Here is an 18,946-nt window from a genome sequence, read left to right as displayed (position 1 = left end):
GAGCAGCAAGCCTTTGTATTACAAGGATCAGCCTAGCACATCCTCCCTCCCAGTTCAGTGTTAATTATTCATAGACTTCATGTGCATCTCTTTATACACATGCTTCAGTGAGATCTGGAGACTTACACAACCACCTAAGTGCACTACCTTCCTTCAAGGACCTACAGCAGGAAAGTGAAGTGAACGCTGCCCATCAGTGCTTAGCATCGAAGGGCTAAGGGTCTAAGGGTTACTGTTGGATTTATGCAAGTCCTGGCCTTCTGCACGGGCTCTCCCATAAGACAAAAAATTAGATTATATTAAATAGTGTCATTCTTAGAATGTCTTTACGGTGTTCCTATCTCTATTCCTGACATTACCACTTTATAGCCCTCTTTGGAGTAGTACTGAGATAACATTTAGGATCTGGAGGGAGGCTGGAGACAATGGTTACTATTCAGACTGCTTGTAAAAGACAGTACCGTACAGCTAGTGCCAGTGTGTGTGTGTATGCATGCATGCATGTATATGTGTGACACACACACACACTCACCTACACACACAGTCTTGTAGCCCAGGCAGACCTCAAGCTATACAGTTGTCTCTGTCCTTGAACTACTTCCTGACCATCTGTCTCCACTTCTAGAGTGCTGGGATTATGAGCATATATACCAGCATTCTCAGCTCTGATTAGGACTGAAGTATTAAAATTAAGTGGACTTTGTCCTCTTCTCTCTTTGAAACGGACACCATTGAGGATAAGCAAGAGTATCCTGATCACTTCTCTGCAGCCGACACGATGTTGTACATTGAACATTCTTTCTCCCATGCACTTTACTGGAAACAGGGAGCGCTGAAATCGGGTGCTTGTATAGGTACTTTGCTTTGAAGTTAGGTCAACAGGTAACACACTGAACAAGCCACAGTGCTTACTTTTCATTTTCTGCAAAATGGTTTATTTTGCTGTTTGCTATGGAAAGGCTACAATACAATCTCATATGAACACAAAGAACTGAACTGTGCAGCACTGTAAAACATATACCATCACGAGGCATTGACAAGCCGGGAAATGGGGTGTGGCACTACATTTGCTCATCTCCCATAATACTCCTTATGTGTCAAAGGCACTTGCCGAAATGGTTAAATTAGGGATTGTGAGATCTAAAATAATGACATACTACTAAGATATAAAAACAATGTTTGAATTTTCTTATAGATTGATCTCTGACATTTTACTAAATCCTCAGACATATACAATTTACAGCTTTAAAATATATGACTTTTCAAGTGAAAAGAATCGAATGCAACATCATAAAACCAGAATTTTTCAATACTAAATCATAAGAACTCTTTTATCTTGAGGTTCACCTACCTCAATCATGTTACTTCTTGGCACACACTGGAAATCAGCCCTCACTTGTACACCACCAGCACGGTGTGACTTCTGGGGCACAGCCATACACACAGGGATTGCAGCTGAGAGACACAATGTGGTGTGGTCCTTGCTTTATAAGCTCAAACTTACATTTATCCCAACTGTATTAGCAATGTTTTTCTTCCCATCTCTGCTAACCTAAGCAGCCTTGTAAAATAAAACAAGAGCTAGAAGAAAAGTGTGTTCCACCCTTATTCTGCTTGACATAAGAAAATAAATATCCAAGTGAGACTAACATCAGGCTTAAAGGAAAGGCTCTCCTGCTCATGCTGGTGCCCACATGTAGTCTTAGCTACTTCTGAGGCTAAGCTGGAAAGATAACTTGAGCCCAGGGATTCTTTGATCAAAAAGAAAAGGGCTGAAGGGTGTGGTGGCACATACCTCTAATCCCAGCATGTGGGAGGCCGATGGCTCTGTGTGCATCTGAGGCCAGTCTGGGCCACACAGTAAGACCTTGTCTCAAAAACAAAAACAAAACAAAACAAAACAAAAAAACCCCAAACAAACAAACAAACAAAAAACCCAAGCAAACAAAACTAAAGCCAAAACCAAAACCAAACAAAACCAACCAACCAACCAACCAACAGAAAGAACCAAGACATACAAGATAAACTCAGACCCTGTCAGTCTAAGGGAAGGCACATTCTTTCTGTGTCTTCTGAGCCACTGCCTTTCTGCTGTTATTTGGCAACCCCCACCCTCATGTGTTTAGGCTGAGTCATGCTCTTACTATCACTCACAGAGAAGTAACGCTGACTCCGATAGAATTTTTGTGAGAAACCACAAAATCTGATTAGTGGTCCAGTCCCTAACTTAGTAACACAACCAAGAACACCTAATGACATTTGTTTTCAACACTAAAAACTTCTTGCATATTTTCTAGCCATAAAATATCTATGAGATGTAAATACAAGTCTGTTTGGTCTACAGTGCCGGCAGGACACAGAACAGGTGTTAAGTGACTAGGACAGAGGTCAGGCTCTTGTCACATCTGAGGGCACCCACATGCCATACAGAACAGAAAGGTGCCGGCTGCTGCTATCGGAATGGCAACATTACTTTCTAACACAGAACCCAGAGTGAACTGTACTGAGAGTCTGCAGGAACGCAGTCACAGGCACCTCTGCATCTGATGTGTGTTACCCTTTCTCCATTTTAAACAATGTTCCATCAGCAGCACTGGACCTTCTCTCAATCAATACATTTCCCAGTTTATAAACTTTTGGGACATTTCCCAGTGAGTTTTGTTAGGACAAAGGAATAAAAAGACCACAGGCAACACTAACACTGGGTTATGATGGAGGAGGAACCCAATTCATCACAAACTGCTGCAAGGGAGAGGCTTCTGTTACAGACAAACCACAGGGGCACGCATCAGGCACGGCAGTGGTGACCTGATTTCACTGGGCATCAACTAACATTAGCAAAGCTACTTGAATTTTTCTGTTGATCTTCACTGTTGTTAAATAATGATAGTTTTGATGGTGGTAAAGCTTCATTTTTTCAAGTGCAGGATGATCTGAGCTGAATGAGAAAGAGAATGATTAAGGAGGGAAGGCAGGCAGGCCTGGCATCAGTCTGACAACTGTCTCTCTTTTGATTTGTTGGCTTGGTTGGCTTTTTTTTTTCCCCCCAGACAGGTTCTTACTCTATAGCCCAGGCTGGTCCTGAACACACCATGAAGCCCAGGATGGCTTCAAAATCAGAGAAACCTTCCTACTTCAGTGTTCACAGAGCAGGGGTTACAGGTATGAGCCATCACATCTGGCTCTTCTCAGCATCTTATTGTAGAAACACCCACATTTCCAGTATTTCACCCTAATGTCATTGTTAGCTCTCAGAATTACATAAGACCAAAAGGGACAAAGTGATAAACTGGGATTGAAGCCATCACTGTTGTAAAATCCTCAGTCCCATGACAATAGGATTTCCTCAGATTCGAGAACTTTAAATATAAACAACTACATATATAGGTAGTTAAATAATATGTTTTATAATTAATGTTTTAAAATTAACTTTATAATTCTATGTTTTATAATTGTTTAAAAGTGGTATAGGTAATTAAAAGAAGATTGAAATTTGGAGTCTTTTAAAGAAGAAAACCCAACACTTCATCTTCGCTGACAGACACTGAGTGACAGTAGCCTTCCACACCAAGCATGGAACTCATGACTTGAGGTACAAGACAAACACACTGGGATCAGCTCTGCTGAGGGGGAAACACCTCCATCCCTGAACCACCAGCTGCTGGGATGGAGACCACTCCTTGGCCCATCTCTTTCCAAATGATGTATTCTCAGTTCAGATGCTGTGCACAGGAATTGACGAGCATGGTGAAAAGGCCAGAGTCGATTTTCCACAGTGTGCAACAAACTGTAAACTCCAGCAATTATATATAGATGCCTAGGCTACCACTTAATCTTTTTTTTGGTTTTTCAAGACTGGGTTTCTCTGTATAGCAGTGGCTGTCCTGGAACTCACTTTGTAGACCAGCCTGGCCTCAAACTCAGAAATCCGTCTGCCTCTGCCTCCCGAGTCCTGGGATTAAAGGTGTGTGCCACCATGCCCGGCTCGGCTACCACTTAATCTTGTTTCCACCTTTTCAAATTTCTTTCTAGTCTAAACATTTTGTCTGTTAGTATTAACCATTGTAGAATTAAACAAAGAAAAATCCAAATTGCTTTACACATTTTGAATTAAAATGATCACAAAAAGTAATATCTGTTATACAGGACCATTGTCCCCCAATCCCACCCCAAATCCTGGCCACCCCTGTGAGCTTTCTTTCTAGCTTGAGATGTCCATGTGAACAAGTTCCTGTGGTCTCTGCCTTCCCCCTGCACATCAGGAAGCACCTTCACTTTGACTTATTTAATCAATATTAAGAGGCCAGTACTCTTTACAAGGAACACAACTTGTCCTAAGAGCAGGCTGGGGTCAATGGTGGCCCCTCAGCATCAGTCACTGAGTGATTATGTGAAGACACCTATGCTCCTGACAGTCGGCTACTTACAGACACTGGCTGTTTGAACACTTGTAACACCCATCTCTTCAGGAGTGTCAGAGAACATGAGAATATAATGTGAGAGGCACATGACTGTGCTAACTTCAGTACCTCTGGCACAGGGTTAGTTAAGATTGAACAGAGAAAACCACTAAAAAAATGAAGTCAAGAAAAAAATTACCTGCAGACTTCACTTACTCACGTCAGAATTAGTCCCTTTTTATTGTAGTTTAACTGACAACCAACTGGACCAAGACTGGGAGCTACATAGTGCTCGTTTTCAAACACTCCAATGACATTCTTCAATAATTTTATTATCTCCAGTTTTATAGTACCATATTATGATTTTCACACTGTTTAAATTTCCCATTTTCAAAATCCAAATACCAAAAAATTACCACGTATTTTCTTATACAGTCAGAATAGGTTTACTGGAATGTTTTCAGGTAGAGCTGAAGGCAGAAACATTTACAACACTTAGCTTTTGTTAATCCATAAGTGTGGAAATTGCCTGCAAAGCAACTACAATATGAAAAGAATGACATTCTTGCAAATACTGATAGGATGGTTATGCATCTCTTGCAGCAAAGAGTCAGGACTCTACATTGGCTTCCTGGTCACCAGACTGACTCTCCCTTAGATGCAATAAAATGTCTTTAAAGCAACTAAAACACAAGTATGGGGTATTGTTATCAGTGTTCAACTATATATACAAATAACAAACTGGCAAGTATCTAGTTTCAAATTAGATCCTTGGAATAAAGCAAAATAGAGATATTTCTACATCAAATATAATTATTCAAAACACATTTTGTTAGTTGGAAAGATGATCATTTGATATTCTCAATGCTCCAATTTGAATTGGTACTTGCCTTTTAGTTTCTTGAAAAAGAAAATTTGAAAGTTCTATACATAGGTTTCATTTACATTATGCAGCAATCTTTAAATATTATTGTCCCAGATCTTGTTTAATGAGGGTCTCTGTCATCAAATCAAGTACGGAATTTCACAACTATAAGAACTGTAAGAGAAAAAAGTAAAACAAAACAAAAAAAGAGAAAGAGAGAAAAGAACAAAAAGAAAAAGAATACATCAGAATCAGAACCGGGTCACACTGAGTCAAAAGCACAGCCCTAAGTGCAGGCATTGGCCACTAAAGGAGAAATGAGGGCCAGACTCGGATCTAAAACAACTATGAAATAAGAATGCAAAAAATATCAACAACACAGCTGTCTAACACAGGCCTTTTGAGCAAATAAACTATGACAAAACAGTAAAAATATTATTACCACAATTAATAATATAGGAACATAATGCATATAATACTAGAAATAATGATGTGATCTTAGCTTTTGAAAACCATGCTTACATATCAATAGGAAAAGACTGAAAGCATATACCTTTATTAATCTAGTTCTGCTAGTATAATAATTATATTGACAGCAGCTAGCGCCACAGTGAGAGTACAGTGGACTACTGTATGGTCCTTTTTATGCTTGTCTGCATTTTGCATGGTATCCATCTTGTTATCTGTTCTACCAAGTTATCATGAATGAATATGGTGAATACTGAGCAATACTCCTAGGAAAAATACAGGGTTAAGTTCCCATGAGCCTCTGGCTACTACACTTATCAATACGTAATCTTGTCTTAAGTGTTTCTGTTAAAAGGCGTCATGTTTAATAGATATCATCAATTAAAAAATTACTGTGAAGTCAGGCCAGTGAGTAGCACTGTAGCTCACCCTTGAACACTACCTAACCCACACACTTCCTGTTAAGGCATATCACAGCCAGCTAACACTTAGTAATGGGGACAGCATTTCTAGACTATCCTTGCGGTCCATCTCAAACCATAAAGTCAACATATGCGTGGACCATGCAGTCTACGAAAAAGACATTGGTGATGCAATGAAAGCTGAAATAAAAAGGCAGATCTGCGTTTGACCCCAGCTAGAAACCTGTGGGTCAAGGGAGTCGAAATTCTTCTTGCTCTGAATGCATCTGCACATGACTATGGAAGAAACGTGAGCACTAACACAGGGCTTACAAATGCGCTGCATATGAGTACTAACACAGGGCTTACAAATGTGCTGCAACTAGAGAACAAATTCACACAACAACCTAGCTGATGACACTAGATTGTATTTCTTTATAAAATTCTCTTTTAAAAAATAGTCTTATAAAATTTTTTAATTTGTCTAGTTTCAATTTTCTAGTTCTTCATAAAATCTCTGTAAACATAAGAGACCTTGAAGAAAGGTACTTACAAAAATGATCTGACTTTGAAAAGAATATTAAAGAAAATTAGAGAAGGAGTTATACTTTCAGAACTAAAATTCAGTTCAAATCTATATGCAATAAACAGAAAATTGTATTTTGGTCCCAAGTATAATACTTACCAGATTTAGCCTTAAAAAAATAAATAAAAAAAAGACCAGCTGAGTTTTGTGCTGTGTCTTGGGTATGGCTGAGGGGCAGGAGAGGGAGTATCCTTTGAGAATCTAACAAAACTTATAGACTCCCCACAGAAATGCACACATGCATAATCACATAGGCTATACATTTTAAAAGCAGTTTTCAGAGATTGACAGATTCTAGGTAAAGGTTGGCTCCTTAGTCAAGTCATGCCATTATTCAACGTTGACATTCCATACATTAGGTTAACTAAAATTAAAAGGAATTAAACTGATTTTTAACACAATACCCTAGCCAGAGGCCAACCTGAGCTACATAGTGGCATCTAGGACAGCCTGGGCTATATAGTGAGACTATGTCTCTGGAAAAAAAAATCAAGACCAAATTAAACCCTAAACCTTACAAAACACAATAGCCCAAGAAACAGTGATCCAGTAAATACTTACTGATAATCATTAGCAAAAGGATCGCTGCAGCCAAAGCCATGATGGCTTTTATCTAGAACACACAAAAAGGCAAATGAAAGAGTTGACTTGTTAATACAGACAAGACTATCTGTTCTGCTACTTACTAGTCTCCACAGCTTCATTAATAAACAGGCACATTCACTGAGGGGTGTCCAATTCTCTATTTCTCACACGAACATGATGGTTGTTCTGTATTCTTGTAAAAATAGCCAAAACTGTTGTGTTGGATGTCACTACCTGAGGCTGTACGATACAGTAAGCAGCCACAACAGAAGCCTTCCCAGGGCTGGGCCTGCTTCTAATGTGAGACACACAACTGTACTTTCTGCAGTTCCGCTCAGGACTAGATGAGAAACCCATGAATGCCTGAACCCATGGATCATACCAAATCCTCTACATGGAGTTGTCCCTATATAGGCAACCTATGATAATAAATTGATAAATTATATAGAAGAGACTAATAACCAACAGCAAAATGGAACGAGTATATAGTAAGGCAAAATGAATTTGGCGGTTCTCTTCCAAGCCATGATAAATAGTCCGCAGCTCACTGTGGATAAGCAACAATATAGACAACATGGCAAACCACCATGGAGCAGGGACAGCTATCAATATGGCAGCAGGCTCCATGGGGGACAGTTACACACGGCAGCAGGTGCCATGGGGGACAGTTACACATGGCAGCAGGTGCCATGGCAGTTTTCTGAGTACCCGAGAGTTGTTTTCTCAGCTTACTTCCTTCACAATGTTTTAATTGCCATTTTTAGGACTATATTTTCTTTATGAATAATTATACTTAAGTGACTTGAGAGTATTGTACAGTTTCAAGTGAGAAGGAGAAGCCTTAAAATCACACTTTAGTCAGCTGCTTGACACTTTAAGCTCATGTTATCTTTCTACATGGAATTGCCACAATCACCATTGCATTGTTTTTTAAAATCATACATTATATAAACTAATTTTATTTCCTTGATGAATCAAAAGCCTTGCTTTCGTTCAGCATTTTCATTGTACATAACTAAAAATGGCTGTGGCTGCCAGGCACGAGTGATCATGCCTTTACTCCCAACACTTGGGGCAGGAAACTCACTGGAAATCTCTGTGTTCAGGCCAGCCAGTCTTAAAAAAACAGTCACTGTTCTAGTGGACCAGTGCATAAGAATGTACTAGACCACGAAAGCGTGAAGTCCAGTGTGAGCCTCCACAGCTTCAGAGTGGCTGTTCTAACTACACACAAGGCCATCAAGATATATTGCTTAATTTTGCATGTGTTTTTTTTTTATTTCCAAGATTTTATAAGGTTCATTTGAAAAATTAAAAAAAAAATCAGTATATTCAATATCATAAAAGGCTGATTCATTCTAGTGAATTAAATGTTAAATTCTAGGAATTCAATGTTTTAAACATAGACTGACTGCTAACACTTTGTGACATTGCAGCCGTGACACCAACAAAGCCACCCAAGAAATATACAAAAAGCTTTGGAATTTAGATATAAAAGCCCAGGTCTTTAATTATAACTTAAAAATATAAAAAGTCTTGAACCTGAGCTTACACTAAAATATACTTCAATTCTTTATTTAACCTAAAAATATTTTCTAAATAATATGGAATTTAAGAGTAGCTTTCCTAAAACATATATTAATTTGTCCTATTAATATAAAATGACTAGGCTGAACTTTACAAAATTTAAATGGAAATATCAAGCAAAGTGTAAAGAACCTGTACTGAACAGTCTCTTCTTCCTTGGGTTTCTAATGTGGGCAGGGCCCATTATCTAAAACTGTCACAGACAGACACATTCCTACCACTGCTCAAAGCTCTTTCATTATCAGCCGCAGCCCATTACCACCCCACAGCCTTCCCCCAGTGGCAGCGTCTGATGTCTTTTTTTCCAATCTCCTTTTTTATAATAGCCTTCCTAAATCACTACGATGAAAGTAAATCCAAAAAAACAGGAGGCCTGGGGCACCTCCCCAGATGAGCAGGAACAGCATGACTAATCGTGTAGGGTGACCCTTAGGGAGGGTAGGGCGGAGGCACTCGCTACTGATACAATGCTGTTTATTAGACGCTGGATGCTACTAGTGCTCCACCAAGTTAAACTAAGGCCTTGCCTGTTTAAAAAACCATCCTATATATTTTTAAATCTCTTTAAAACATTAGAGGAGGAGGCGAAGAAGAAATGAAAGAAAATACAAAATTTATTCTCTGAAGCAAACAAAAATAAATGGGAAAAAACTTCATTATGAAGAGAACAATGAAACTTGTCCTTCTTCACTTCTATTTCTGGGAACAGAATATTTAACAGGTAACCAGACAAAACTCAGTAAATCCAAGACATGTTTTCGAAGAGATCCTTAACATATAGCAAAGTTGGGTTTAGAAAATTATTGCTGAACCCTAAAATGAGGGGTTAAAAACAATAAATCCATGTTTAAGGATTTTGGCAAAATAAAAACACATACCTAGATTCAAGATGAAAAAGGAAACATTTGCTCTCATGATATAATTGTTTTTGAAAAATCAAGATATTTTTCATGACTGTTCATATTTAAGAGAAAAATTCATTTTTGCAGAAATATTAGTATGCAGTGATTCCATTTGTCCTTATTAAAATTTAATTATGAAGGAATAAAATGAGTCTTTTTCCTTAATCTTTTGTTAGGAGAGTCTCTGGCATACAAACTGTTACTGTTTTTCCCACTATGAAAAAAAAAAATCACACTTTCCTCAAATTTTCATTCTAGTCAGAAAACAAAAAACAAAACACCAAATTCAAACCCACTCTGTACATAGGGAACTGTTCTCCAAGAGCTAGGAAGAAGTGGAAGTGAGTCTAAGAAGGGTAGCATGTTTGTCACCACGTGTCCAGATGCTGAGTCCCTACCAACTCGGGCACTTTGATGGTGAGAGCTGAGTGCAGCCTTTCAGGCACTGCCCTGCTCTTTTAAGTTTCCTAGGGGAGGAAAGCTTTGGGCAAGGCACTTCCAGTGTTTGTCCTCACAAGCTCAGAGACTCGCTGCTGTCTCTCTGCCCCTCCCCCACCCCTCACTTACTTTGCATCCACGCCACCACATTTGCCTTCGAAGCTGTTTGGATCTGTTGCTGAAAGCGGTGGCATTATCCGATAAGCTTTCTATATCACACAGGGTGGAGAGAAGGATTAAATGACATAACAGCATTCTTTTATATAGTCATACAAAGATAAACGGTAATTCTACTTCTTAAAATTTGGTTCCCACAGAGTCTGTTAGTCTCCATTAAAACAAACAAACAAACAAACAAAACAAAGGAAAACATAGTGGAAGGTCAGTTTGTCAACTCTCCCACCCCTACCCTGACACCCACTCAAGATTTCCACAACTCTTCTTAAGGTCTCAATGCTTATCCACAAACTTAATCCTGGTAAGAAAATAAGAGTTTAAAAATAATAATAGTTGGGGGAGACAAGTTGGACACAGAGCCTGATGACCTAAGTTTGATACAAAGAGCCCCACGTGATGGAAGGACAGAGTCAAGTCCCTAGCTTCCACATGCACACAATTAATGTAATAAAAGTTTTTAAATTAGGGGCTGGGGTTGCTGCCCATGGGCAGATCCCTGATGTACACACTAGATGTCACACCAGAAACAAAATAAATACTTTGGCACATCTCTAGAAAAAATTTGCACACAGAAAAAAATTTAATTTTTAGAAAATAAAGATAACTGATTTTGAGTGAAAAAAAAATCAAGCAAATCTATCAAGAATGAATCTGGCATACAGCTATTCACCATTAACACAGCAAGAAGGGCTAACATGTGCCAAGAGCTGTTACAGGCTCAGACTAACATCTGCCTGTAAACAACAGCTGCTAAGTTTCCAGGGAAGCAAGCGTAAGTCATCATGCAAACGATACGTGAGATCCAGATGTGTGCTAGGAATCATGGACACAGAGACTAACATCTGTCGGGAAAGACAGACTACCTGAGGACCAGGGAAGACAAAACAGAAATATCAGGCAAGTTTAAAAGGAGTACTAAAAAAATAGATTTTAACATCTTGACATCCTAAGAAACACAAAGTGCATCAATATGACTTTTTGGCAACTCTCCATTCTTATCTGAGTAAGAAGTAAACAGCACAGTAATTTACATTAATGGGCAGAAACTAGGCCATGAAAATCCAGTTTAAGAACTGAATGTTAATCTTGGAAGCCATGATTCCTGACCACGGGCGGGAGGGCGGTCGAGACAAAGGGAAGGTAAGCATTAACTACGCACAGTCACAACATCAAGAAGCGCAGCGAGAGGCTGTACCTGATTTGTCCTGTAGTTCATCCAGCCTCTCTCCTCTTTCAATTACCTTTGTAATATTCTCTTGCATTACATCAATAACTTCGTCCACCTGATTCTGAACACTAGTTTGGAAAAAAAGGTAACATTTATTCTTCTTGTAGAAAACCCCACACCTTTACAACTTTTACTACATGTGGCAAATTCTCAGAGAACTGAGGGTTGTCATTAAACTATAAAATTAAGCACTGTTCTTCCATTTCTGGGTCTGAATAGCCAAGTAATTAAGGACAAAGGATACACTTTAAAGTAATACTTCACTGGCAGCTTATTTTTAGTCTTGATTCTATCTTCAATGTAGCTCACAAGCAAACCAGACACTGACAGAATGCTCAGTGTGACTCTAAATGTTTCATTTTCTTGTCAGTAAAGTGGTGAAACATTAGTTGAAACTAGTGATCACAGTCCACCTTCCTCTGCAACGCACTCCAACCAGAAGACTTACCACCGTGCTTGACTGGGTTTACTGAAGGCTAATGAGAAATAGCTAGTTTCCCAAATGGAAGCGTGCAGTGCCCCTCTGAGCACAGGATACCCAATGGAGGTAACTCTGCAGTGCTCATTAGTTCTCTCTTCAGCACAGGCAAGATTCAAGACAACTTGGAGCACCAGAGAATATTGGGCAATGCTCACTAATAGGCAAAAACAAAACATTCAGTCTATAAATGAAGATGTTCTCCTCCCTATGAGATGGGAGCCTCTTCTAATCAAACTCAGAGTGGTCAATGAAAACTGAAACAAACTTAAGAATTAGTCAGATGTTCCCAGCTATCTGTCATTTAGGAGTTACCTCCTACAAAAACACAGACATACTTGCATGTCTAGTATTCTCTGATGTTCTATCCATAGACAAATACCTATCTTAAATTACTTTATATAATAATATTTAAATAAGAAACATTAAATAAGAAATATATAAAAAGATAAATAAAGTGAATCTCTGGTCCTTATAACTCAAAAAATGTTTAAAGCACAATAACTATTAGCAACTATATACACACAGAAACCCACATATATTTAGGCAAATAAGAATATGTACTTGTCTTTGTGTGTGTGTGTGTGTGTGTGTGTGTGTGAGAGGGGGGGAGGGCAGAGAGATCATCCATCCTGTCCTACACTATTCCCCGAAAATCAACCCAGTCATATGCAATTATGAAGAAGAGAGTACTATCCTTTACTTGAGCTAGTCAACGTGGGTGCTTTAAAAACAAGGTGAGGGCCCATTCAGACATAGGTGATGTAGAGGCAGTGCCATCACATTTTAGGAGCAATTACTATGACTGATCAGCTCATCTCCCACCTATGTTAGAAACATTACATATACTCATGAATTATCTACAGTCTTCAGGATTCATCACAGCTTCCCAGAGTTCTCCATCCACACATTATTCTACTGAAGGCTCTAAGGCTAGCTAGCTCAACCAAGCAGGGATGTGCATAAAGACCTGACATGGCCGCTGAATCTCCAAGAGATGTGTTACTGCAAATCCTAATTATCAACACAGAGGACGAAAGATGTTTATTCTACTAAAGAACAGTGGCATGAATATTTATATAACTACTCATATGCACAACTAACACACTTTATTAATCCTAAAGCTAAAACACAGTCAGTTCAGTCACACCTTTTTATTTTTTTTCATTTAGGGACTGAGCAGGAAGTGAGAGTGCCTATGGATTTACTTACAACAGGCTTATGGTGGAGTACTGTAAATGTCTGTGCTGGCTAAGTTAACACTTAGGGTGTGTAAAAATGACCTAGTATCTAGAGAGCTGTAAAGCAGTGACAGAAAACCCTCTAACCATTAAAAATGAGAGCAAGTCTGTGCTCACAGCAAATGTTGGTGAGAATGCAGTAAGGCGAACCCCTATACTGTTGGTGGGAATGTAAATTAACATAGCCAATACAGAAATCAATGTGGAAGTTCCGGAAAAAAATGAAAAATATTCACAGGTATGTTGCTATCCACCTAGACCTGGTACTTGAATGGCAGAGGAGGACCAGGCATTCAGGGTTATCCTCAGCTACAGATGAGTCTGGGGCAAGCCTGGGCAGTCTTGACATTTTCAGGTAGTCATCTGTATATTACACAAATGTTGACTACAAGACAGAAATGAACAAAATATACGGTGGCTGCTACACACAACCGGACAGATTATAGTTACTATGGATATTAATGTACCATTCTACACATGATTTAAAAATAAAACCAAAGGTTGAAGAAATAGTCATGTGTCCAAACTGCTGTAAGCAACTCCATGGGTCAAGGCAGACTGCAGCAACCCCTGGCACCCCCACCTTTCCCCAATGAAATAGGTTTGGTTATGACTTTTTCTTGAGTGCACTTTGAGCATATCCATCCCCTGTACTGTCTATTTTCACCCTCTCTCCCTGCCTTCTCTCATTCCTATTCTCCTCCTACCTGTGTCCATTTCACCCACCAGACTCCACACAAGAAAACATGTGGCATTGTCTTTAGGATAACATAACTTACATATATAACTTAACACAGTAATCCCCAGTTCCTCCCACTTTTCTGTACATGTTATTTACTCTTCTTTGCATCTGAATCAAAATTCATTTGCTGCCAGGTGTGGTGGAGCATGCCTTTAGTCCCAGAACTCAGGAGGCAGCGACAAGAGGATTTCTGTGAATTCAGGCCAGCCTGGTCTACAGAGTGTATTCCAGAACAGCCAAGGCTACACACACAGAGGAACCCTGCAACTCCACTTGCTGATGGGCGCCTAGGCTGGTCCCATAACTTTGCTCTTACGGAGGCTGTGATGAAAGACACCACATACCTCTCTGTGCTAGATGGCCTCTGAGGGGTTTTCTGGAGGGCAGGAAGGGGTGTTCACACCCAAAAGGAATAGAGTTAGAGCATGAGTTTTCATAAAATTTTCAATTTTTTAAGATTTTTTTTTTAAAGATGGGGTCATAGGCAATCCAAGCTTGCCTCAAACTCAGAACTTACTTGGCTGAGGACACGCCTGGACTTCTGATTTTCCTGTCCTGCCTGTCCACTCCTGGGTTGCAGGTGGGTGTCCAGATGTGTAGGGTAACTTTTAACTTTTTCCCCTGGAACTTCTACATTGATGTCTGCACTGGCTGGAGTAATTTATATTTCTACCAGCTGTATGTCAGGATTTATTTTTTCCTGAATCTTCTTAAATATTTGTCTTTTCTTTTTCTTAGCAACAGCCATTCTGACTAGTGTGAAGGAATCCCTCACCACTGCCCCCCACCAGCTATCCCTGTTCCCCCCCCCCCCCCCACACACACACACACAGATAAGGTTTCTCTGTGCAGCCCTGACTGTCCTAGAGCTTACTCTGTAGACCAGGTTGGCCTCCAACTCAGAGATCCACCTGCCTCTACCTCCTGAGAGTTGGGATAATGACAAGAGCCCACACTGCCCAGCTGAGGTAAAATCTTAATGTAGTCTTAATTTACATTTCCTTGACAGCTGAAGATGGTGTACATTCCTTCTGGGAACGTATTGGCTATGTGTACTTCTTCACAAGTGTCCTTTAGTAACTAGATTACCTGCCTTTTGCTATTCCTTCTTTATTTAATGTGGCTACTAATCCCACACTGGGGGAGCAGCTGGCAAAGATCTTCTCCCATCCTGCTGACTCGGTCCTTCTGCTGCACAGCTCTTTAGTTTGATGCAAAGCCATCAGTCCTCTCTTGCTCTGCACATGCTCCCACTGTGCTTTCCTCTAGTAGTTCCAAAGTCTTAGGTCTTTAGACTCATTTTTGAACTGACTTTTGTGCACAGTAGAAGAAAGGGATCTAGTTTCAGTCTTCCTCAGGTAGATGTCAGTGTCCCCGGCATCATTTATTAAAGAGGCAGCATCTCTCCAATGCATGTTCTGACACCTTCATCAGCAATGGGGTGATGTGAGTGTGGAGCTCTCTTCCCTCTGGGTCTTCTACTCCATTGGTCTCTGTGTGGCTAGCTTTGGTTCAGCACAATGGTGTTCTACTCTGGCTCCGTAGCACAGTTTGAAGTCATAAATTCATAAACGTAACTAAAGATGGGAAAGACCCTATGCTGAAAACTCTAAAGCATGGATGAAGAGCTGTAGAAAACACCAAACAAAGAGACTTCCTGTGTTCAGAGGTTATTTGCTGTATTATGAAAGGCAATCTACAGAGCCAGTACAACTCTCACCAAAATTCCAATGACATTCTTCACAAAAATGGAAAAAACATTTCTAAATTCATATGGAAATAAAGAAGCTAAACATCCAAAGCAATTCTGAGGGGTAAAGAAGGAATTGGGGGTGTGTATGGCAGCTGAAGAGATGGCTCAGCAGTTAAGAGCACTTGTTACTTTTACAAAGGACCCAGGTTTGGTTCCCACCACCAACATAGTGACTCACAACTATCTCTAACTTCGGTTCCAGGGATCTAACACCCTGTTCTGAACTCTGCAAGCACTAGTTATGTATATGGTACATACACATTCATGCAGGCAAAACACTCATACACATAAAATATATTTTTAAAATATATAATAAAATTTTTAGAAAAGAATGAGTTCGGCATGGTAAAGGAGATACTGGATTTATCTAGAGAATATATGAAAGAGGAAGGGTTATTTCAACAACTGGGTGAATTGAATATGGCTCAAAGAACTGAGGACAGCAAAGAGAAGAAGACTGTTAGATCTAGAAGCTATGTAGATGAGTGGGAGAAAGACATGGCCCCAGGTGAAAGAAAATTAACAACTAAAACAGCTTACAGAAGAGGTGAAGCAGCTTCACGGCCTTAGATCACACAGGACTAGAAAAGGTCGTCGGACACACAGAGGAAGAGCTTTGAGTTTTGAGCTGCCTTGCAGTTTAGCCTGGCACTTACTATGTGTGTACACTACTTGCAAGGAAGGCTCTTTCAGCCGTGGATTTTCTCACCTTTCAAATGAGGAGGATAGTTTATCTCACTTGTGAGAATGAAATGTGATAGTCTTTCACACACTTTACACGGCATGCAATGCTTAGCCATGTACTTGATAATGTCAATGCTCTTCCATTAAAAAAAAAAAAAATCCCTGTCTGCAATACACACATTCTTCTTTACTTTATAGAGAGAACACTAATTTCCCATTAATGCCCATCTTGTGGTCTTTAAAGGTACTGTTGAGCAAAAGAGGGTTCTTTTTTGGTTGTTTTTAATTACGTATTTTATGTACATCCAAACAATGTTGCTGATCTATATAGCTGAGAAATACTCTACTGAGTTATTATAAATGAAGTGGTAACAATGCATCTTAGTTGAATAAAATGACCAATTTGATATACTAATGTCAGGGAGTTTCCCTAAGCACGTGGCCTGGCTAGTGTGTCACGTTGCACACACTGGTGAGTCATGCTGTGTGGCCTGGCTAGTGTGTCACATTGCACACACTGGTGAGTCATGCTGTGTGGCCTGGCCAGTGTGTCACGTTGCACACACTGGTGAGTCATGCTGTGTGGATTAGTGTTCATGAGACTCAGCCATCAAGGCACAATTTGCTTGTTTGATGACTGACTTCTAACTAAATCCAGCCAGCCTTCAGCTCTAGAGTAAGAACCACTACATCACTTAATAATTCCTTTGTATTAAAAAATTCTGTGATTGTTAAAGTTGCAGTAATAGTTCCCATATACACATCATTTGTGTGTGGCTCCAAAGACACACTGGGCCGTATTCTACATTAGAGTCATTTCTGCAGAAGCATTTCAGATGGAAACAAAGTATACTGGCTGAACAGAAAACCCAGATGTCTCTAGATTGTTCTACTCCAGTGACACCTTAGATCTGAGAGATGGACAGATGATGTGGATGGATAGTCACTCTGGCTTAACAATTATATACAGACACCCTTGCAAGCACACTCTCATATACAATGCAGAACGTCCTGTGAATCCACTAAGACCCTGAGATAATGGCTTGTGAGGCCAGCTTCACTCCATTCCATGTGTACTTTACAAGACCATCATTAGACAGTTTCTTAAAGCTTCCAGGTACTGATGAAGAATGCTGTGTCTGAAGGCTACATATGTAGACTATAATAAAATCCACTTAGCTGAAGTCTAGCAACAATTCCCTTGTAACACAGGATTCCAAACTGGAATTACAGTTACTGGCTCCTTTTGGTATTATTGCTGCAGTGTGAGACAATGGTGCAGGAAATAGCGCCTCTGGCCACTGTCTTTTTCTATATAATATGAATCTAAAGGCATTTTGTGTCATATGATCTCTGCTACTGTAGTTAAAAAACAGCAATGGATAATATGGACACAAATAGATATAGCCTCTGTTCTAATCAAAACAATTTTGTTTATAAAAACAATGAGCAGGTCTGTTCACAGACTGTAGTCTGGTAGCTGTGGTCTACAGAGAACTATGACAATCAATTAAACAAATGAGTATCTAGGAACTTACTGCTTAATTTTATCATTTCTAGGTCCAAATCTTGGTCCAGATGGTCCCCGCCTGAAAATAAAACATGCAGTATACATTAGTAATGACAATATTTCACAAATATGAGCACAGAATTACACCTATGTGTGCAATCAAGCTAGATTCTAAATATGGATCATCATTAATCATACAAAACTGTATTTACAGGTGTTGGTAGAAATGAATGCTACATAATCATGGATAGACGTCATGGAATATGTCATTGACCATAATCTACTTCTTCCAAGTGTTAGAACGTCCTGAGAAGGTACAGATTACATAATCCTAATCTGCTTGTTTGAGACAGGGTTTCTCTGTGTAGCCTTGTCTGTCCTGCAACTTGCTCTGTAGAACAAGGTGGTCTCGAACTCATAGATCCCCCTGCTTCTGCCTTCAAAGTTCTGGGATTAAAGACATGCGCTACTACTGCACAGCACATAATCCTAATCTTAAGTGATATTTTCTCCTCTCTACATAAAACTCTGAAATGTCCTATCAATATAACTGTAAGTGACTTTGAATAACTTCATGGTCAATTCAAGAACTAAAACATATAATTCACTTCGAATTTATTTTAAAAATTTAAAAATTTGAAGTATATTTTGAACATCATTTTTACAGAGATACCCACACAGTGAGAAGAAAATGCAAGAACACTAGGAAGGGGCTGGAGAGATGGCTCAGCGGTTAAGAGTACTGACTGTTCTTCCAGAGGTCCTGAGTTCAATCCCCAGCAACCACATAGTGGCTCACAACCATCTGTAATGCTATCTGATGCCCTCTTCTGGTGTGTCTGAAGACACCTACAGTGTACTCATATACCTAAAATAAATAAATCTGGAAAAAAAAAAAAGA

The 18,946-nt window shown here is 39.5% G+C and overlaps 1 protein-coding gene across 2 annotated transcripts in view; it reads right to left on the bottom strand.

Annotated features, from left to right (window-relative positions):
* Window positions 1–908: 908 nt before the first annotated feature.
* The window catches only part of Vamp4 (vesicle associated membrane protein 4), a 30,547-nt gene continuing 12,509 nt past the window's right edge, over window positions 909–18,946 (bottom strand). Inside the window, exons 4-8 of one of the 2 annotated variants that reach the window (XM_021172318.2) lie at window positions 18,074–18,124; window positions 11,605–11,705; window positions 10,362–10,441; window positions 7,282–7,333; window positions 909–5,439 (exon numbers count right to left, since the gene is read on the bottom strand). In XM_021172318.2, the coding sequence (XP_021027977.1) occupies window positions 5,411–5,439; window positions 7,282–7,333; window positions 10,362–10,441; window positions 11,605–11,705; window positions 18,074–18,124 (313 nt within the window). In that variant the 3' untranslated portion in view covers window positions 909–5,410. The remainder of the gene's footprint in view (window positions 5,440–7,281; window positions 7,334–10,361; window positions 10,442–11,604; window positions 11,706–18,073; window positions 18,125–18,946) is intronic. The other variant, XM_021172344.2, reaches the window with a different exon arrangement.

Source organism: Mus caroli, chromosome 1 (assembly GCF_900094665.2).
Source record: "Mus caroli chromosome 1, CAROLI_EIJ_v1.1, whole genome shotgun sequence".
Taxonomy (NCBI): Eukaryota; Metazoa; Chordata; class Mammalia; order Rodentia; family Muridae; genus Mus; species Mus caroli.
The sequence above is the reverse complement of the archived record's forward strand: the minus strand, read 5'-3'. Positions and strand labels throughout refer to the sequence as shown.